This window comes from Corythoichthys intestinalis, chromosome 21 (assembly GCF_030265065.1).
Source record: "Corythoichthys intestinalis isolate RoL2023-P3 chromosome 21, ASM3026506v1, whole genome shotgun sequence".
NCBI lineage: Eukaryota > Metazoa > Chordata > Actinopteri > Syngnathiformes > Syngnathidae > Corythoichthys > Corythoichthys intestinalis.
Window position 1 is genome coordinate 38,870,800 of NC_080415.1, and position 22,939 is coordinate 38,893,738.

The 22,939-nt window shown below is 40.3% G+C and overlaps 2 protein-coding genes across 3 annotated transcripts; one reads left to right on the plus strand and one right to left on the minus strand.

The window, feature by feature from the left end:
* Nucleotides 1-253: 253 nt before the first annotated feature.
* wbp2 (WW domain binding protein 2) lies at nucleotides 254-11,187 on the plus strand. The gene is made up of 8 exons (XM_057826290.1): nucleotides 254-516; nucleotides 1,100-1,211; nucleotides 2,260-2,395; nucleotides 2,470-2,562; nucleotides 3,803-3,949; nucleotides 4,015-4,137; nucleotides 4,207-4,286; nucleotides 5,840-11,187. Exons 1-8 carry the CDS (start codon nucleotides 458-460, stop codon nucleotides 5,885-5,887), a joined length of 798 nt encoding a protein of 265 aa, XP_057682273.1. The 5' UTR covers nucleotides 254-457; the 3' UTR covers nucleotides 5,888-11,187.
* Nucleotides 8,773-22,850, minus strand: trim65 (tripartite motif containing 65). Of its 2 annotated transcripts, none has more exons than XM_057826287.1 (8): nucleotides 22,740-22,850; nucleotides 21,962-22,383; nucleotides 19,998-20,093; nucleotides 19,617-19,847; nucleotides 13,333-13,501; nucleotides 13,182-13,271; nucleotides 12,855-13,072; nucleotides 8,773-12,273 (listed from the first exon to the last, which is right to left on the minus strand). In XM_057826287.1, exons 2-8 carry the CDS (start codon nucleotides 22,379-22,381, stop codon nucleotides 11,965-11,967), a joined length of 1,533 nt encoding a protein of 510 aa, XP_057682270.1. In that variant the 5' UTR covers nucleotides 22,382-22,383; nucleotides 22,740-22,850; the 3' UTR covers nucleotides 8,773-11,964. The 2 variants fall into 2 exon arrangements, with proteins under 2 accessions (XP_057682270.1, XP_057682269.1); XM_057826286.1 differs by having other exon boundaries at nucleotides 22,477-22,809.
* Nucleotides 22,851-22,939: the final 89 nt, after the last annotated feature.

Consider the following 22,939-nt stretch of genomic DNA (forward strand, 5'->3'; position numbering starts at 1 on the left):
AAAAACATGAAAATGTGGTCTTTGACTAGCATATTATACACTGTGAATGTGAAATTTTGCCAATATTAAACTAAGATTTACAACAAATCTTTTATCCATTTCTGGTTCTTCAACGTTGGATAGACCAAACAAAATATGTCCAAAAACAATTTTCAATGATGGCACAACTTTGGAATTAATACAATTCTTCAGGTCAACCCAAAAGATGCGGGAGTAACAAAATGAGTAGATTAATAATAAAACTATATTGAGTGTGACGTAGTTATGACGCGACGGTCGTGTGGGCGTTTCTCTCGATTGCTGCTGCAAGCGCAGGTGCAGCACTGAAGTTAGCCGCGTAAACATCATTTGAATCGTCCTTTTCCCTTCAATTTTTAATTCTCCGGGCCTGTACATTTTGATAAATAGTAATAGACGTCAGTCGCTCTGCTGTCGGGGACTGCAGAGGCCCAGCAACATGACTCTCAACCAGAACCATTCGGAGTCTGGCGGAGTCATCATCAACAACAGTGAAAGGTAGCGAATAATATAACGCTCTCGCAAGCTAATAAACGCTATTTTTTCCCTGTATCATGACTAGAGTGACGCTTTACTTTCTAATTTTTCTCCTAGTTTGGAACTAGTGTATTTGGAGTGACGCATTTCAGTGTCGGCTAGCTTACTTTCCTATGACCTCACTGGTTACGTCAGCATTATTGACGTTTTACTTTAAGGCTGAATGGCATTACATTTCAAAATGAACAGATAACTAGGGAAAAAATGGGCAAATTGAGTTCTTAACGGCATTGAATATCAACCGCTTAAATCCACAAATAAATTCAATGGAGATTCTTCTGGAACCCACCACCAGAATCGCTGATCCTGGATCAGATTAGTATGACCTGCCTGTAGATAGGATGTAAGCTTAATCCTTTTACAAAACTCAAAAGTAAAGTGACAATTGCACAACCCCACAATTATGTAATAATAGATCGGAATTTTAATTCACCATTTCTCAGCCTGATTTTGATGGAACTCAATTGGAATGCAATGTAAAGCTTTTAAAACTGATTGATTTTTGTCTTGTCACAAGGATGCTAATGTGGTGTTCCCGTTTTAGCGTTTTGATGAACCACGACAACGTGGAACTGATCTTTGTGGACACGGACGGTCTTCTACCCGAGGCCTTCAGAAAGAGCAAAAAGGGCAGTGTCTACCTGACTCCTTACAGGGTGAGAGAGATGAAATGCTTCAGTTTAACCCTTTGTAGGGCACTCATTTAACTCCTTGGCTGTCACCGTCAACGCCGGACGTCCAAATGTACAAGCTGTTGTTGTAGCCGAAGTGCAAAAACAGGTTTCATTTTTTTGTCTCGTTGCCTGAAGTCAAATCCGACTAAATCTGTCCTGTTTAAGGTCGATTCTTCGTGGTTAAAAGTTAACCAATCGGTAGCTTCCATCTTAACTTTCTAACTCGAAGAAAACAATATAAAATTCTCTTTGACACAAATTGAAATGTGTTTATACACCATGTATGAATACGTCCGGCTTCAACTGTATGTGGATGTCACGTTTTGGGTCACACAGTGGTATGAAAAAGTATCTGAAGCTTTTGGAATTTCTCGCATTTCTGCATGAAATCACCATCAAATGTGATCGGATCTTTGGCAAAATCGCACAGATGAAAAAACAATGCCTGCTTTAACTAAAACCACCCAAAGATTTATAGGTTTTTCATATTTTAATGAGGATAGTATTAGGGCAGCAGCTATCGATTATTTTAGTAGTCGATTAATCGATGAACTCGTTAGTTCGAATAATCGAGTAATTGGATGAGGAACATAAAAAACAAATACCTGAGCTGAGCCTCAAACGGTATGACATATATAATTAAATGAGGACCTATGTGCAACAATGATTAGGCAGAGGGTTCACTTACTTATTTTTCCCCTTTCTGTCATTGTTTGCATGCTATCCTCATTAAAATATGAAGATCTATAAATGTTTGGTTGATTTTAGTTAAAGCAGAACCTGTTTTTACATCTGTGTGATTTTGACAAAGATCAGATCAAATTTGACGGCGATTTTATGCAGAAATGTAAGAAATTCCAAAAGGTTCAGATACTTTTTCATACCACTGTATAGGTCACACAAGTGTTGATATTGTTTATATGATGCTAATGTAGTGTTACATTTTTGTTTAATGAGCAAAAACAGTCATTGCCCTATTAAGGGTTAATGGTGTTGTACAGATCACAATTTTTTCTCTCTTCCATTTCAGGTGATCTTTGTGGCAAAAAGTCGAGATGCCCTCAGGTCCTTTATGTTCCCTTTCTATCTAATGAAGGGCTGTGAGATCAAGCAACCTGTACTGGGAGCAAATTACATCAAGGGGACCATCGGTGCCGAGCCCGGAGGTTGGTTCGATTTGGAATGGATGGCAAGAGTTGTTGGAAGTTAGTCATAATTCTCTCACGGTGTTTCGGCTTAGGTGGCTGGGAGGGCAGCACAGGCTTCAAGCTCATCTTTGCAGCAGGAGGCGCCATTGAGTTTGGACAATACATGATGCAGGTGGCCACTCAGGGTGAGTGCACAACCGAACAGAAATTTTGCAGTGTTGGAATTTAACCTTTTAGCCAGAAGCACGTCAATTCGGCTGGCGCAATTCCAGTGACCCTGGCCGGCGCAAAACCAGCAACCAGGCCAAAAGGCCAAACTTTGCGAGTTCACCTTAGTTTTAACCCCTTGTACTGACTCCATTTTAATAATAAAAAGAACATATAGCAACCACTCTCCCTGAAAGATTTCAACGCCACCAGTTATATTTTAGCCAATCAAGTATCTGAGCTTGTCCTGCCCACTCATCCCGCATTGTGACGCCACAGTGCTAACTAGAGGTGGGAATCTTTGGGCACCTAACGATTCGATTACGAATCAGAGGCTCTGCTTCGATTATAAATCGATTACTGATGCACCACAAGCCCCCCCTCCCCGCTTTTAATTTTTTGTACACTCGTTCCAAAATCAAAATTGTTCAAAAATCCCAGGCTAAACAAACAACTATTTCAGTATCAAGTTAACGGTTAAAAACAGTAAATAAAATACTCAAGTCCTCATTCTGTATCGGCAGCTTTAAACTACATTCAATTAATTTAATGTTGTGAATCAACTGTTGTTGAAATTGCTCCCGTTATTCCAGAATTTCCCTTCTGTCAATTTTCGATGTGAAACTTTTAAAACTGTTCCATCATTTAAAGATAGATTCAAGTCAAGATTTTGCCCTTTTTTTTTTTTTTTTTTTTTAAATAGAGTAATTAGGTTCGCTACAACAGAGCCTTCAAGAGAAGTCTACTGCTTTAAGATGGCGCCTGTTTACTAGCGCGGGAAAGTCTGTCATTTCGCATCTAGTTCTTGATATATGATCCAACACGGCCGTCGTCTTTCATTTGACATCTAGTTCTAGATATATGTGATATCTACCATAGCCGTATGTTGCCGTATGTTTGTAGTAACTACCAACTGGGCGCTGTTTGTAGCGGCTGACGGCCGCAGTCAGGTATTATTGTTTTTTTTTAAAATTAATATCTAGCGGCATGAGTTGAACATGATATTTACTCTCGGTCCGTTCCTCATTGCGTCCTGAAGACCGCGCTGACTGTGTTTCATTTCCGCTTTACCTGGTATAATACAATAATCGGAATTTGGATGTTTGTGAATCGGTCTAGAATCTTCCACGGCCGAATCGTGAATAATCTAAGAATCGGAAATTTCGCACGCCTCTAATGCTAACTAATGTCAATGCATGTTTGCTTTGTGTCTGTCAGCTTCCAGAGGTCAGCCATTCAGTCCTGCCTTTGGAGGATGCCCTTTCATGGCTAACGGGGCCTACGCTTTCCCCCCTCCCCCTTCTAACGGGGCATATCCCGCCGGACCTCCTCCGGGTTACGCCTACCCTGACGAACCTCCTCCAGGTAGCTTGTACAAGAAAATATGGGTGTGTTTCCTCTAATCTGCTCTATTTTGAACGCACATATAGGCGGCTTTTACACCAACCCTCCCGCATTTGATAACGCCGTAGCCTACATGGCTCCGCCTCCGTATTCATCTGCTCTGGGTCAGCAGCCCCCGCATAACCCTGAGGCCCCATCTTCAGCTGCTGGTGAGTGTGTCCGCTGGAAAAACGGAGTGCTTCGATTTCATCAAGCGCTACAAATTTTTTCATTTTTAGCCGAAGCTAAAGCAGCTGAAGCAGCAGCCAGTGCCGCTAGCTCTTCCACACTACCGCCTACTCATGTGTACTTACCAGAGGTAAGTGTCTGAACAGTGTTGTTTTTGGCAGCCGTTTTAATCACCATTTTAGTCTTAGAGACGATATTACTTACTAGTCTTAGTTATATTTTAGTCATTACAAAATGTGTTTGTCTTCGTGTAGTTTTTTGTTGACGTTTACTAGAAATGTTTTTGTCTGTCAAAAAAAAAAAAAAAAATACTCCAAAAATAAATAAAGGTTTCCAATTATTTAGAATGAACAGTGACAGACGAGCACTTATTGTAGGATCTACAAGGACAACACCAACTTCATGATTATGCACACTCCTCAGGAAAACAGTACATTATTTTCAATTAATTGTAGCCACCTGGACACCACGATCTGTATGTAAAAAAAAATAAAATAAAAAATTGAGGGTTTAGAGGACCGTTAGCATTAGCCTTCTTCAACAGGAAGTGACCCAAAATGAACTCGTTGCCCGCCAATCCAATTCATTTAAATTGGCTGTTGAAGGAATTTGACATTTTAGCCAAATTGCCAGAATCACGCCAGCCGAACCGCCGGACCCGCGCTGGCGCAGTTCCAACGACAGATCTGACAACCCGGCCAAAAGACCAAACTCCGCGCATTCACCTTAGTCTTAACCCCTTGTACTGACTCCATTTTGAAAGCTGGTAAAAGGCTTGGAAACACAAGTTGACAATTTATTCTGAGTCAACAGCAATCATACAGCACAGAGGGACCCAGGTCACCATATCACAAGTAGGGCTGTCAAAATGATCGCGTTAACGGGCAGTAGTTAATTTTTTAAATTAATCACGTTAAAGTATTTGACGCAATTAACGCACATGCCCCGCTCAAACAGATTAAAATGACAGCACAGTGCAATGTCAACTTGTTACTTGTGTTTTTTGGAGTTTTGTCGCCCTCTGCTGGCGCTTGGGTGCAACTGATTTTATGGGCTTAAGCACCCATGAGCTTTGTGTAATTATTGACATCAACAATGATGGGCTACTAGTTTATTTTTTGATTGAAAATTCAACAAATTTTATCAAAACGAAAACATTAGGAGGGGTTTTAATATAAAATGTCTATAACTTGTACTAACATTTATCTTTTAAGAAGTCTTTCTATCCATGGGTCGCTTTAACACAATGTTAATAATTTTAATGCCATCTTGTGCTATTTATTTTATATTTGGTTTGTTAGAGTAATATAAACAGTCAAACAGTAAATACGAGAAACGATACTATTCCCTGTTTGATTATATTAAGTGTGTTAGAATAATGCAAACAGTTAGACGGTGCCTACGAGAAAAGTTTCTATCTCCTTCACTGTGAATGCTCATCTTTTAGTGCCACTGACGACGAATGAAGTCCAAATAAATTAGACGTCTAGCGGCGTCAATGGCAGCCAATAAGTTAAAAGGGAAAATGCAAAAATATCCTCTATTACTGTCAAGTGCGAAATCAAATTTACCCCATGACAACTCATTACTGTTGACAAAAAAATATATACTTTTCCGATCAAATATTGTATCTGTATACAACCTTTCCCATTGATAACTACTTTTTATTTGTATTTGTTGTAGGACAAGCCTCCCCCCTACTCTCCTCCAGAAGACAAGAAGAACCAGTAGGCCTTCCTTCACTTCTACGTTGACCACTTTGAAAATTTCATTCCGCCTCGTCTTCCCCAAAAATATTCTCCATTCGTTAATTTTAATTCCAGTACGTGCATGACATCAAGTACTCGTTGGATTTAAAGTACTGTTGTCACGTAACTAACATACGCTGGTACTTGGACATAACGATCCTTTCGACATCCGACATAAAATTGGACTCATCATTTGTCTCGACAACAGAACATGGAAAGAGTCAAATCTCTGCCGCACCTCTCTCACACTGTCGTCGGTCACACGGTGCGTTCAGGAACAGCATGCAAAACACAACCTCCCCACATTAGAACCCAATTCGTTACATTATTATTATTATTCCCATTTGTATTTATAATTTAATTGTTTTGCGGTGTGTAATTGCCATTTGTAATTGTACCTGCAGTATTTATTAAGGATTTGGCGTAGGTTTTTGAGCTGTCGAATGAATTAATCAAATTATATTGTATTCTTATTGGAAAGTCCGACCGTTTTGATATACAAACCAAGTCTTGGAACGAATTAAATTCGTATGTAGAGATACCACTGTATTCAACTTGATATCGATACTCAAAAATGACTAGAAGACGTCCAATCCGTTTGAAGAGGGAGGGTGGCAGCAAATAAATGTTATTTCAGTGCCGTCAGCCAGTGCATTAACAAGGAAAGTTCGAAAATATCCTCCCTACTGTCTAGAGTAGTGCAAAATCAAATTTAGCCCATGACAACAAATTCTTGGCGCTAAAACAAATATGAGTATAACTAATTTTGCCATCAAATATGGTATCCGGATACATTTCAGTATCAATACTTTTGACAAGCCTAGCTTGAACTGCTTGATGCTGAATTTACATTTAACCAGAGGTGGGTAGAGTAGCCAAATATTTTACTCAAGTAAGAGTAGCGTTACTTCAAAATAATATTACTAAAGTAAAAGTAGTCATGCAAAAAATGTACTGTCGTGCAAGTAAAAAAGGATTCAGTGAAAAGAATACACTAGTAATGGGTAAAATTATAACTGCTTATATTTTTGTTGGATTTTTTTAAACAAAGGTACTTTTTGCCGAGCACAAAGGTATCTGTATGGACTGTTATTATAATGATACTGTACAGAAAAAAAATCTTATAAATGCAGCATTTTTCGTCCAAAGAGCATGACTGCCCTCTGGTGGAGAAAATAGTTCCGCTTGAATAGTAAAAAGTTTCTACCATTACTATTTTGAAATTAAAAAAACCATATCTCCGGTTTTCCGAGGTCAATCGGTGCCAAATTAAAACTGGGAGAGAGGTTAAAATCTGCGCTTTCGAGAAATGTTGAGGGCAGCGCTCTATATGAAATAATTTTTACTTATTTTTACGGCGCTTTAAAGGCACCAAATGACTGAAAAGGCTAGCGTGAAGCTAAAACGGCAAGCTTGCGTCTGATTGGTAGAATGGAGTCATGTGATTACTGTTGCGAAGTCTCATTGGTGAAATCGGTACTACCCCGGAAATACAGTAGGCACGTCTCTACTCTTGGTATCGGCGGAAAAATAATAATTATGTAGAATAAAGAGGAAAAATGTAACGACTCTTGTGTAGCCCAAAGTAGCGCAGTGAGAGTAGCGTTTTTTCGTCACAAATCTACTCAAGTAAAAGTAAAAAGTGTAACTTCGTAAAACTACACTTATACATTTTTCTCCAGTTACCCAAGCAAATGTAACGGAATACATGTAACGCGTTACTACCCACCTCTGCATTTAATATATCAAAAAAGCAAGAGGGGCAGATATACGAATACCGTAATTTTTGGACTATAAGCCGCTACTTTTCCCCCTCATTTTGAATCCTGCGGTTTGTATTGCAGTGCGGCTTATTTGTTGATTTATTTGGGTTAATGGGTAACACTTTATTAGAGCAGTGTCGTAAGACTGTCATGAGACGTCATAATTACACCATGACACTGTCATAGGCATTAATGAATGCTTATGGCAGATGTCATTAAGTGTCTTGCGGCAAATTTTCTCACCAACTCTATTATTTCCATCTCTGATCTTTTACATTCATTCAAAAGTGAGATCGTTTTTCGAATGACACTATATGACATCTGTCATAAGCATTCATTAATGCTCTTAATAGTGTCATGCCATAATTATCATTGTCTTATGACAGTCTTACAGCGCCACTGTCAAATAGTGTTACCAAATACCATGAATGGCAATTAATAAAACAACTGGAACAGTAACTAAAGAAATAATTAGCACATAACATGGATTTTAATTGTTATTTACATCTGTAGTGCTGCAATGCATGCTAGGAGGCATGTTGGACGACAACACTGTTGACAGCAGGTGGCAGCAGAGGTTGATCGACTCCGCCAAGGGAGCATTGATGGCCAAATTAAGCTTCTTGAAGCATGGTGGTTCATTTGGTCTTATGACAGTCTTATGACGCCACTGTCAAATATTACTGGTTAAAATCTTTTTGTGTAAATATCCCTTAACAGTGAGGACAGCTGCGGTTTATAGTCCAGTGCGGCTTATCTCTGAACAAATGCTGTTTTCATGTCAAATTTAGTGGGTAGCGGCTTTTAGAGTGGTGCGCCTTATTGTCCAAAAAATTACGGTACATAAAAATAGTAATAATTTAACATTTTTAAAAAATCTGTACTTAGGTGTATATTTGTTAAATGTAAATTCAGGCTGTAAGGGATTCAATACTGAAGACTGAGTCAGTGAGGGTTTCATTTGTCATTCTCAATGTTGCAAGATTCTCTCTATCTTTAATCAGTTTTGCTTTGATTTTGGTAATCTACAGTACAGTATGCCTAACAATCCACAATGACTGAATTTTATGGTACAGTTTTACCAATCTAATGAGCTTAGTAAAGTTGTTTATTTTTATACCATTTAACTGTACATATTTTGGAAATTATATGAAGATTGTCAGACATTTCAAGGGAACGCCGACAAATGGCGTAGGATGAAGACTGCATAGATGAGTCAATCTGGCAGTGAGTCTCTGATCCAGGATTAAAATCAGTCAATCACAGGATGGATTATTTTAATCAAAAGTGGAGCTGTCACCATTTTAGACCGTTTACAAAACACAAGACTGCATTGGTAACATTATCTTGATCATAATCTCTGTTTGGATTTCAAATCTTGTGTTGGCAATCGCGTGCACTTCCTGCTTTAATATTTAATCTATGTATTGTATGTGGAACCTAGCCAGATCTTGGGCTTGACAGTACGATAAAGCTTTATAATAATGAACCGCTAAATGCAACTAATACCTTTATTAAATGGGTCTTGTTGCATGTGTAAATGTGTGTTTATTTCATGTCACATGATGTATGGATATTTACACACTGGTCTTAATGGATTGTCATGCTTCAGTTTAGGCCAGGGGTCGGCGACCTTTAACACCCAAAGAGCCATTTCAACTTGGTTTACACGGAAAAGACAACACCGGGAGCCGTACATACTTTTTGCCATCGCAAACTAAGATGTAAGCCAAGGGTTGGGGGATCCAGTCAGGCTCGCTTTTTATACGCCTTTATTCACAAAACACTAACGCAGGTCATTATTTCACCAACTATGTAAAGTCACGGTGTCACTTGGAAGGTAGCACCATGACTTTACATGGTTGTTGAATTAATGACCTGCAAATTAATATAAAAATTCATTCGTTTGCGCTGTAAAAATGTTCATTTCTGCTGCTGTCGTTTTTGAGATGTTAATTCTTTGATAGGTCAATCTGAGGTCAAACAGCCCCCCTCATTTTGATGAAAATGGGTAGAAACTGTCAATTGTTTGTGCTGTATCAACTTACAGAATGGGCTTTAAATATCGGCAATCGGCTGAAAATTATTTTAGATATCGCCAATTGAAAATCGACCTCTAGATTGAACACTCTAAATTCTCCATAGATGTGCATGAATGGTTATTTGCCTGTACACTGCTGGCCAGAAGTATTGGCGCCCATGCAATTCTGTCAGATAATGCTCAATTTCTCCCAGAAAATGATTGCAATAACAAATGCTTTGGTAATAATATCTTCATTTATTTAGCTTGTAATGAAAGAAACACAAAAGAGAATGGGGAAAAAAAATCATCATTATGTTCAAAACTCCAAAAATGAGCCAGACAAAAGTATCGGCACCCTCAGCCTAATACTTGGTACCACAACCGCTTCCGGTATCCATCAATGAGTTTCTTACAATGCTCCACTGGAATTTTAGACCATTCTTCTTTGGCCAACTGCTCCAGGTCTCTGAGATTTGAAGGGTGCCATTTTCATATCTCTCCACAGGTGTTCTATGGGATTCTGGTCTGGCCACTGTAGAAGTCTCCAGTGCTTTCTCTCAAACCATTTTCCAGTGCTTTTTGAAGTGTTTTGGCTCATTGTCCTGCTGGAAGACCCATGACCTCTGCGGGAGGCCCAGCTTTCTCACAATGGGCCATGCAAAATTTGTTGGTGGTCTTCAGACTTCATAATGTCATGCACACAGTCAAGCAGTCCAATGCCACCAGTAGCAAAGCAACCCCAAAAACCGTGTTCTTTTCTTTGAAGGCCTTGTTTCCTGCCCCCCGTAAGCTCTACGTTGATGCCTTTTACGAAAAACCTCTACTTTTGCCTCATCTGACCAGAGGACATTCTTCCAAAACGTTTTTGGCTTTTTCAGGTAAGTTTTGGCAAACTCCAGCCTGGCCTTGTTTTATGTCTCTGGGTCAGAAGTGGGGTCTTCCTGGGTATCAGTCCCTTTTCATTCAGACGCCGGCAGATAGTACGGGTTGACACTGTTGTACCCTCAGACTGCAGGACAGCTTGAACTTGTTTGGATGTTAGTTGAGGTTCTTTATCCACCATCTGCACAATCTTTCGTTGAAATCTCTTGTCAATTTTTCTATTCCGTCCACATCTAGGGAGGTTAGCCACAACACCGTGGGCTAGACACTTATTGATGACACTGCGCACGGTAGAGACAGGAACATTCAGGTCTTTGGAGCTGGACTTCCCGTGCTTCCTCACAATTTTGCTTCTCAAGTCCTCAGACAGTCTTTTGGTCTTTTCTTCATGCTCAATGTTGTACACACAAGGACACAGATTGAGTCAAATTTAATCCACTTTAACTGGCTGCAAGTGTGATTTAGTTATTGCCACCACCTGTTATGTGCCACAGGTACCGTAATTAACAGGTGCTGTTAATTACACAAATTACAGAAGCATCTGGCCCGTTTTTGGAGTTTTGTGTAAAATGATATTTTTTTCCCCCATTCTCGTTTGTGTTTTTCATTGCAAGCAAAATAAATGAAGATATTACTACCAAAGCATTTGTAATTGCAATCATTTTCTGGGGGAAATTGTGGATTATCTGACAGAATTGCAGGGCTGCCAATACTTTTGGCCAGCACTGTATATCATCATGTGCTAGGGTTATGCTGTAAAAAATTTTTCTGCTGCTATCGTTTTTGAGATATTAACGATTCTTTTATAGTTCAATCTGAGGTCAACTAGCCCCCATTATGATTAAAAATGGCTAAAAACTGTGTCAATCATTTGTGCTACGTTTGTGCGTGTGCTGTAAACATTTCCGTTACTCCAACATCGGCAATTGGCTGAAATGTTTTTTTTTTTAATATCGGTATCGGCGTGAAAATCGACCTCTAGAATAACCACTCCAAATTGTCCGTAGATTGTCGTGAATGGTTATTTGCCTGTACGTGCCCTGCAACTCGCTGGCAACCAGTTCAGAATGTACCCTTCCTCCTGCCTATAGTTTGCTGCGATAGGCTCCAGCACCCCCATGAGGATAAGCAGTTCAAGAAGATGATTTATTACGTTACGGCCATGGGGGGATTCCCCTCAACACACAATAAAAGGCCTGTTTTATAACTGAACAGTCAACAGTTTTGAAAGACTTCACCTTTCATTAGAATTCGAAAGTGTAGTCTAGAGCATTTTGGACTAATTCCACAAAAGGAGCTGAACTTATTCCCGTATTTTTTCTTCATTGTAATGTCATTATGTGAGAAGAGAAACAAATCGGTCAGTTTCAAGGACAAGAAAAACAGTGCAATTCACGAGGAGCAGAGCGTGATGCTGACACCCTCTCCTATCCAGCAAGCGGGGAAAAGCTCCTGGGCGAAGGCACAGTGGAAGGCGTGCAGCCGGACGTGTCCGTCTCCGTAAAAGGTGAGCGTCCCCGCCTCGTAGTCCAGCAGCACGCCGATGCGGCCGTGCCGCGAAGATCCGGCCAGGGTCTCCTTGCGGCCGTTGTGCCAGGCGTTGAGCTGCTTCTCGTCCAACTGCAGGCTCCACGACAGTTCGTTCATACCTAGAATGCACCTTCGGCCCTTTTCTTTCCTGGGGATGCCGGCGTAGGTGACCTGAGGAAGACGGGAGTTTTTAGCGGCAAGTAGTACCCAATTTCCCGTTTGAGTATAAAGTCGTAAGATTTACTTGTAGAGTTGTGCGATATTGTCAGGTGGCCAACAAACATTGGCTTCGGACCAGTATGCAAGTTGCCTTCAAAATGAACGTAGAAGCTGCCTGCCTTTGAGGGCTGGTCAAGTTTATCACAGTAGTTACACTTATTGGCCACAAGATGTCTCTGAACTAAGATGGTTAGGATTTGTTATGTGTGCAAACCATTTATGGTGCAAAAATTAAATAAACAAATGTTTAAAATATAATTAATATAAACTCGTACTATACATATACAGTGCCCTCCATAATTATTGGATTTAAAATTTGAACTCTTTGCTCCGATTGGCCATCGGTACACTAGGGTGTCGGCAATGCGTGTGGTAGCTTAGACACATCGCGAGACATGGACTACAATCGTTCTTCAATGACACCCGAGCTTTGCTATTTTAACAATTCTACAAAAATCCAGATGCAAAATTTCTATATGGATATTTTTGGAAACACTACACTACTTGGTGATATGTGTAAGGGAAGCATGTACCCCTAGGTAAGCCCATGGTTTGGACACCTCCAGCTCCCAGTAGTGTTGGCCTTGTTGGAAGCCCTGGCTGCACAACACCTGCCAGGTGTAATCAAAGCGGGATTCGTGATCGGCTACGGGAAGCAACCCCGAAGTCAGGTGCTCCGCTCTCTGGTTCTCTCGGGACAAAACCAGATTGCCGTTGGCGCTGTTGGGGTCAAATGTCAGACAGCATCTGTCTGGAATGAGGGAAAAGGAAAACAAATGTTTTTCCTCGTCAGAGGGAACCTTTTATATTTACATGAAGGTCATTTTTCAACTGGGTGTTATTATTTCAATAGAACTTACAAGCACTGATGCCCTCCCTCCCATCAGGGTGACACGGAGCAGCAGGACTGGGAACCACGGCCAGAATGGGCCTCTTCTCCTGAGGAGAACCTGGTGGCGACAGCCTTGAGAATACAAAAAAAAAGGAGAAGAAGGAACGCTCATTGCTGACCTTCCGAGTCCTGGCCCAAAACGGTGCAGACGGCTCTTTCAAGGTCCTCGACCACCAGCTTGGAGATCCGGGTCATGACTTCCGTGATGGCGTTTAGCCGATCCTGCAGGTGGGGGGTGACGTCGGAGGGAATTTTCTTGAGGCGTGGAACCTCCACAAGCATGGATTCCTTTGAGAAGAGAAGTATACAAGTTCGAAAATGAGATTTTTCTTATTGTCGTCCAAGAACACGATGTGATGTTTACAAGGCATATACAACAGCTTCAACACAATCAAAATAACTGACATTTTTTTCATTTGACATGAGTGAATTAAGCCTTTTTTAATACGTGCTCTACAGTGCTGGCCAAAAGTATTGGCACCCCTGCAATTCTGTCAGATAATGCTCAATTTCTTCCAGAAAATGATTGCAATTACAAATGCTTTGGTAGAAACATCTTCATTTATTTGGCTAGCAATGAAAAACAAAAATTAAATCATTATCATTTCTCACAAAACTCAAAAAATGGGCCGGACAAAGGTATTGGCACCCTCAGCCTAATACTTGGTAGCACAACCTTTAGACAAAATAACTGCGTACAAACGATTCCGGTATCCACCAATGAGTTTCTTACGATGCTCTGCTGGAATTTTAGACCATTCTTCTTTGGCCAACTGCTCCAGGTCTCTGAGATTCGAAGGGTACCATTTTCAGATCTTTCCAGAGGTGTTCGATGGGATTCGGGTCTGGACTCATTGCTGGCCACTGGCCAGTCTCCAGTGCTTTCTCTCAAACCATTTTCGAGTGCTTTTTGAAGTGTGTTTTGAGTCATTGTCCTGCTGGAAGACCCAGCCTTCTCACACTGGGCCCTACATTATGCTTCAAAATTTGTTGGTCGTCTTCAGACTTCATAATGCATATTTCAAAATTCATCTTTTTTTCGCTGCTCAGCCTTCAACGAGTACAGACGCACTCTGAGCTCCTGAAGCACTCTCTTATCTTAACCGATAAGCGCTCAGGGCCAGCAAGCTCGACTCCCAGTATGGCTCCAAAGAAGTTGAAACCTGGAGACTTGGATGAAATAAAATCCTCCATACAGAATTTGGAGGTCTCCTTGACTGGCTTGATTCAAAACCAGAATCAAGAAATCGTCAAAGAGCTCCAGTTACTTCGCGCTGAAAACGAGAAACTCAAGCAGGCGGTCGAGGAGAAAGATGTTCGCAGCAAGAGGCTGGAAAGTTTGGCTGACGATGTCGACCAGTGCCGACGCGCAAATAGGCTCATCATTTCTGGATTAAAACTTACGCCTAGCCCAGGGGACACAGTGGCGCAACTGGCAATTGCTAAGCTGAAAGAGTATGGAATAAACATGGAACCGCTGGACATCCGTGGCTGCCTTCTGCTCCCATCTGGGGGGAGAGGACCGGCCACGGTGCTCATGAAGCCAAGACTGCCCTGCTTAACCAGCGCCGCCACCTGAAAGGGTCGAAGATTTTTTTTTTATGACAACTTGACTCGCCGAAATGCCAAAACTGCAAGAATAGCACGTCAACTCAAGAAAGCTGGGAAAATAGCCAACACCTGGGTCTCGGATTGCAGGATCCTTGTCAAGACGCAAGATATGAAGATAAAAGCTATCACGAGTCTTGACCAGCTGAATATAATAGCTGGATAACTGTAAATACTACACAGCGGACCAGTATAACAACTCGTGGATGTGGACGGTAAGCTGAAACCTATCAATGGCAGGAGTCTCTACAAGAATCTCGAACACACTAAGGATTATCTACTAAAAATAACAAAGGCACTGACTTGAATTTGCACGGACATAACATGACACGAATGAATCTGGCATCTAAGGGGGGAGGTGGGGTTGCAATTATGATTGACAATCTCCTGGAATGTATTACAATTGAGCTCCTAATCCCCAATTGTAAAAACAATTATCTCCTGTGTCTACCGAGCTCCTGATTCAAATGTCTAGTATATGAAAAAGATACTGTATAAAACGAATAATAAGCATGTTTTCGTTGTGGAGACATTAATCTTGGGATAAAATATGTACAGCATATTGTTTGATTTTATACATTCATTTCTGATGAAACTGTTACAGTGACCTATGTGTGCGCCAATTGTTGCCGCTACTCACACCAGCTGTGATAACACATAATCACTTTTGCCACACACATAGCCACAACAAAATGTTCCACAGCAAACAGATGCAAAATCTCAGGGACATGACTAAGCCATAACCTTGTACGCCCTGAAACTAATTGAGCTGCTTGACTGGACGCTAAGTTACGAAACTCAGATTGTTGATTGTGTTATTGTACAGTTTTGATGTATGTTCCATGCCTGAATGTGCGTCTTTAGTTGTATGGGGGACGGGAAACTGATAAGCATATGCTTCATCCCATCCGCCTTTGTCCTCTTCTTCGGTTCCTTCGGGCAAATCATATCACATTTTGTAATCGTCAATGATTGTCAATGATACCGATGATGATGACAATAAAATTCCATTCCATTCTATTCCAATGCCATGCACACGGTCAGCAAAAGCAACCCCAAAACATCAGGGAACCGCCGCCATGTTTGACTGTGGGGACCGTTTTCTTTGAAGGCCTAGTTTTTTTTCCCCTTTAAACTCTTATGTTGATGCCTTTTCCCAAAAAGTTCTATTTTTGTCTCAACTGAGCCGAACCTTTCCAAAACGTTTTTGGCTTTCTCAGGTAAGATTTGGCAAAATCCAGTCTGGCTTTTTTGTGTCTCTGGGTCAGAAGTGGAGTCTTCCTGGTTATCCTACCGTAGAGTCCCTTTTCATTCAGACGCCGACGGATAGCACGGGTTGACACTGTTGTACCCTCGGACTGCGGGACAGCTTGAACCTGTTTGTAAGTTAGTCGAGGTTCTTTATCCACCATCCGCACAATCATTCGTTGACATCTCTCGTCAATTTTCTTTTCCGTCCACATCTTGGGAGGTTAGCCACAGTGCCATGGGCTTTACACTTATTGATGACACTGCACACGGTAGACACAGGAACATTCAGGTCTTTGGAGATGGACTTGTAGCCTTGAGATTGCCCATGCTTCCTCACAATTTTGCTTCTCAAGTCCTGTGACAGTTCTTTGGTCTTCTTCCTTTTCTCCATGCTCAATGTGGTTCACACAAGGACACAGGACAGCGGTTGAGTCAACTTTAATCTAACTGGCTGCAAGTGTGATTTAGTTACTGCCACCACCTGTTATGTGCCACAGGTAAGTAACAGGTGCTGTTAATTATACAAATTAGAGAAGCGTCACATGATTTTTCAAAGGGTACCAAAGGGTGACTTTTGTACAGCCCATTTTTTTTGGAGTTTTGTGTAAAATGATAATGGTTTAATTTTTATTTTTCATTCTCTTTTGTGTTTTTCCATTGCAAGCAAAATCAATGAAGATATTACTACCAAAGCATTTGTAATCGCGGTCATTTTCCGGGAGAAATTTAGCATTATCTGACAGAATTGCAGCGGTGCCAATTAGAGATATCCCGATCGATCGGGATGCCGATCACGTCATTTTCAAAGTATCGGAATCGGCAAAAAAAATATCGGACATACTTTTTTTTTAATATATATATTTTTTAATTCAATCGTTTTCTAAATGTATTTAACGTTACAGACATAATATGTTACACTCATCCGGAGTGTTTAGTTTAGGCTTAAGGTAGGGTTATCAAATTTATCCCGATAACTAGAGGTGTGCAAAATTTCCGATTCTTAGATTATTCGCGATTCGGCCGTGGAAGATTCGAGAACGATTCACAAACATCCAAATTCCGATTATTGAAATATGCCAAGTAAAGCGGAAGTACAACACACTCAGCGCGCCGCGCGGTCAATGAGGAACGGAGCGAGAGTAGCTAAACATCATGCTTATCATTACCGGGCCCCTCGGGTAATGCCAATGCTCAACTCACGGCTCTAACTCAACTCATGCCGCGAGATAAAAAAACACAACAACATACCTGACTGCTGCCGAAAAGCTGCTACAAAGTACATCCACATAATGTTACGGTAGATATCATTTATGTAGGACTAGATGCAATAACGATTCAATAGCGTTAGCAGCACACCTACAAAAAGCTAGATACGGGCATTAGTAAACGGCCGCCATCTTAAAGCAGTACTCTTCCCTGCAAGGCTGTTGTAGCGAACCTTCCAAACAAACCTAATGAACTTTTTATCTAAAATACACCTAAATCGGTAAAATATTGACTTGAATCTATCTTTAAAATAGTTTTAAAACTTTCACATGTCGAAAGTAGACAAAAGGGAAGTTATGGAATAACGGGAGCAATTTTAACAACTTTAACGGTTGATTCACAACATTAAATTAATTGAATGTAGTTTAAAGCTGCTGATACAGAATAGGGACTGGAGTTTTTTATTTAATGTTATTTTTGTATATTTGTTTACTGCTATATGTTAACTGGATACTGAAATAGTAGTTTGGTTTAGCCTGAGAGTATTTTTGAACAATTTTGGAACTAATGTACAAAACATTAAAAAAAAAAAAAAAATTAATTAAAAAAAGGAGGGGGGTGCATCAAAAATCATTTTATAATCGAATCGGAGCCTCTGAATTGTAATCGTAATCGAATCGTTAGGTGCCCAAAGATTCCCAGCTCTACCGATAACGGCGGTAATTAATTTTTTAAAAACTGTATCATGTTAAAATATTTACCGCAATTAATGCATGCGCTGCACGACCCACTCACGCATTGTCACGCTCAATCTGTAATGGCGCCGTTTTACCCATATAGAGAGCTAAAAGGCTGCGTAAAAATAGTAGAGTGAATTTTGCCAGCCTTTGGAGCATTTTTTAATTGGTTAAAGCCTTACAATCCCTCTCCCTACGATTAGAAATACCGTGGGAAGCAATGTGGGGAAGCATGGTAGTAATTGATCTTTTTCTTAACACTTTAGGTTATTTCCCAACGCAGAGAAGATATGTCAATTGGTAGCACTACGCACAGTCATGGTTCCACTTCCCATCATGCATTTGGACATGGCTACAGTATCATTTACTGAAAGCTCAACAAATACTGTACACTAGATGGCAATATTTAGTCACAATATACAAAGTCACAGATATCCTTTAAGAATTACAAGTCTTTCTATCCATGGATCGCTTTAAGAGAATGTTAATAATGTAAATGCCATCTTGAGGATTTATTGTCATAATAAACAAATACAGTACTTATGCACTGTATGTTGAATGCATATATTCGTCCGAGTTTTGTTCATTTTTTTCTTAATGCATTGCCAAAATGTATATGATCGGGAAAAATTATCGGGAATGATTGGAATTGAATCGGGAGCAAAAAACAAGCAATCGGATCGAGAAAATTTGGGATCGGCAGATACTCAAACTAAGGGGCAGTTTACATGGCGACTCTGCGACACAAAGACGCAATGACTGAGTTGCAGACTCGCCTCGCGTGCATATGGTGTCGGCAAAGACGAAAAATTCTGAATCATGCCTCCAAAGTGGAAGAATCCGATTGCGGGGGGTTGAGGGGGGCTTCCTCGGCATGCATATCAAAGGCTCTTGCGGCGCGAGACCGCGTTGTCTACGTCAGCACTCGTACACGTCACATTGGGCGTGCGCAGCGGTGCTACTAAACATTAAAAACGGCAAATATGGCGGAATGTCGGCTTTAATTTACTGTTTTAATAATATTTTTAAATTAAATATGTTGAACGTTTCAATTTTTTCCCCTTTTTGAACGAAAGAAAAATGACATTGCCTCGAGTGGGCGGTGATATTTTTTTCCGGGCTGAGGGAGGTTGGTGGGGTCAAAGTGCATCATTCTCTGGCGCCCAGTAAATCTGCACTACCCCCTAGGGCCTGGCATGAATACGACATCGTTTTCATGCGGAATCGCGACATTGTTCAAATGGAGACGCAAATGCAAATTTGAAATTTTTCGTATTCTCAGAGAGTCACCATGTAAACGGCCCCTAAAATGATCGGGATCGGATCGGGAGCAAAAAAACATGATCGGAACAACCCTAGTGCCAATACTTTTTGCCAGCAGTGTATGTTCTTAAATACTTTAAATTGCGGTTTTGCATTTAGGTGTGAGGAAATGAGGGAAAATAAAAATCAGGAGATAGCGGTTGCTGTTGTTCACTTATTTTGCACATCTTTGAAAAAATACAGTTTTGAATGAAACTTTCTCATGTATGCTTTGTGACAGTATGTGTAACGCAGTAGCCTAATGCATGTGTACAACCCGTTTTTGGGAAAATCGAAACCTTGATTAGCTCTGCATCGGAGAGGTTGTGGAGGGTGGCTATCCTAGCCTGGCTGGCTTTCAGTTTGCGTGCGTTGTCTTCCAGGTCAGCGAGGCGGGCCGTCGCCTCAGCGACAGCCGCTTCTTTCTCCTGTTCCATGAAGCGCTCCGTGGCCTCCTGCCGCTCGGCCAATATTTTAATCAAGTTGGAAAACTTGGCTGTGACCCGAGTGGACGTCTGCTGCATAGTCTCCTGCGTTTTGGAAATGAAACATTTTGACAAATGTATTTGTCAGATGCACTACAAAGTACGCAGTTGATTCAGACAGTGACACATTTCTTGTCATTTTGCCAATATCATGACTGTTATGGACATTCACTCGCCAATAAAGGGAATTATTACCTTAGCTTGGGTGATATTTTCAGTTAGCTTGTTAATACTTTGCTTGGTTTCTTCAATGAGTTTCGTAACTTCCTCATTCTTGTTTTCCAGTAATAACTACACAAACACAAAACGACAACAAACAAAGTTATCAACATAACTTATAATCAATGGTAGAGATCCGTTCACGTTATTTTCAAAGTATCGGAATCGGGAAAAAAATATCGGACATGCCTTTTTTGTAATATATGTATATTTTTTTATTAAATCATTTTTGAATTGTATTTAATGTTACAGACATAATATGTTACACTCATCCAGAGTCTTTAGGTATTTATGTATTTGTTTATTATGACAATAAATCCTCAAGATGGCATTTACATTATTAACATTCTTTCTGTGAGAGGGATCCACGGATAGAAAGACTTGTGACTTTGTATATTGTGACTAAATATTGCCATCTAGTGTATTTGTTGAGCTTTCAGTAAATGATACTGTAGCCATGTCCAAATGCATGATGGGAGGTGGAACCATGACTGTGCGTAGTGCTACCAATTGATGTATCTTCTCTGCGTTGGGAAATAACATAAGGTGTTAAGAAAAAGATCAATTGCTACCTTGCCTCCCCACATTGCTTCGCATGATATTTCTAATCGTAGGGAGAGGGATTGTAAGGCTTTAGCCAATTTAAAAAAAAAAAGGTTAAAAAATTAATTACCGCCGTTATCGGGATAAATTTGATAACCCTACCTTAAGCCTAAACCAAAGACTCTGGATGAGTGTAAGATATTATGTCTGTAACGTTAAATACAATTAGAAAACGATTTAATTAAAAAAAAAAAAAATATATATATATATATATATATATATATATATATATATATATATATATATATATATATATATTAAAAAAAGGCATGACCGATATTTTTTGGCCGATTTCGGGAGGGGACATGGATACGCAATAGAGGTGTGCAAAATTTCCAATTCTTAGATTATTCGCGATTCGGCCGTGGAAGATTCGAGAACGATTCACAAACATCCAAATTCCGATTATTGAAATGTGCCAAGTAAAGCAGAAGTACAACACACTCAGCGCGCCGCGCGGTCTTCGGGACGGAACGGAGCGAGAGTAGCTAAACATCATGCTTCTCATTACCTGGCCCCTCGGGTAATGCCAATGCTCAACTCACGGCTCTAGCTCAACTCATGCCACGAGATAAAAAAAACACAACAACATACCTGACTGCGGCCGAAAAGCTGCTACAAAGTACATCCACATAATGTTACGGTAGATATCATTTATATAGGACTAGATGCAATATACATTCGGTAGCGTTAGCAGCACATCTACAAAAAAGCTAGATGCGGGCGTTAGTAAACGGCCGCCATCTTAAAGCAGTACACTTCCCTGCAAGGCTGTTGTCGTGAACCTTCCAAGCAAACCTAATGAACTTTTTATCTAAAATACTCCTAAATTGGTAAAATATTGACTTGAATCTATCTTTAAAATAGTTTCAAACTTTCACATTTTGAAAGTAGACAAAAGGGAAATTATGGAATAACGGGAGCAATTTTAACAACTTTAACGGTTGATTCACAACATTAAATTATTTGAATGTAGTTTAAAGCTGCTGATACAGAATGGGGACTGGAGTGTTTTATTTAATTTTATTTTTGTATATTTGTTTACTGCTATATGTTAACTTGATACTGAAACAGTAGTTTGGTTTAGCCTGAGAGTATTTTTGAACAATTTTGGAACTAATGTACAAAACATTTATTAAAAAAAAAAAAAAAGGGAGGGGGGTGCATCAATAATCGTTTTATAATCGAATCGAAGCCTCCGAATCGTAATCGAATCGTTAGGTGCCCAAAGATTCCCAGCTCTAATACGCAATATTGAAAATAGCATGTTCTTGGAATTTAAAGTACCGGAGAAGGAAAAAACACAGTCTCGCTCTGGAACGATGCTGAACGTGTACCTTTTGGTTCTTCTTTTCCGTCTCCAGCAGGTCCTTTTCATGGTTCTTGCAGTCCAAGATGGCACATTCGTAGCACACTGACATTTTATCCCTCTTGCAATAATAAACAAGAGGTTTGTGATGGTGCTCGCAAAGGATGGGTCCACCTTCCTCACCCCCGCAGTCCTTGCGGGATGCCCCGGTGTTGCTGATCGCAGCTTCAGTCAGGCGCGATAAGGACACATTACGGTTGAGAATGGGCCTGCTGGCAAACTTGGTATTGCAGAAGGGACAGCAAGGTCCAATGTCAGATTTGCATGTTATGTCCCAATGGGAAGTGATGCACTTCTGACAATACGAGTGTCCACAGGGGATGGTGACAGGAATATGAAAGGTATCAAGACATATGGAACAGATTAGGTCTGAGTCGCGAGAATCCATGTCTGGAAAAACAACAACAACAACAACAAAAATAAACACATACACAAAAAAAATGTAATTGGTCAAGAATAAGGACTTCATTGATGTTACCTTACCTGTACTGCATGTGTTAGCAAATTACCCTAAAATTACTAGCCCCCACTTCCGAAATAGCTCAAGTTCTCTGATGATTCGACAACAAAGCAGCAATAGAAACGCGCAGTTGACTAAACCCACATTAACCTACCCAAGTGGAATGGGAAGCTAACGTTAGCATTAACCATTCAGAACCACAAAATTATAGTAACAGACGGTAAAAAGCGGATATTATCATTCACTCTGAAGTGTTTTAACATAAACAAATGACATAAATGATTACCAACACTGACGAAGCATCCAAACCGATGACAGCGTCAGCTGACCCTTCCCTAGTGACGACAACATGTTACCTTCAAGTGCTTTAAAAAAAAAATCGTAACTCGTAATTCCTATGGTGCGTACATTGAACTACACATATTAACGATTTACGAATTTAAAGTTTGTATTTAAAAAAATGCCACTGTTTTTATTCAGTTTTAT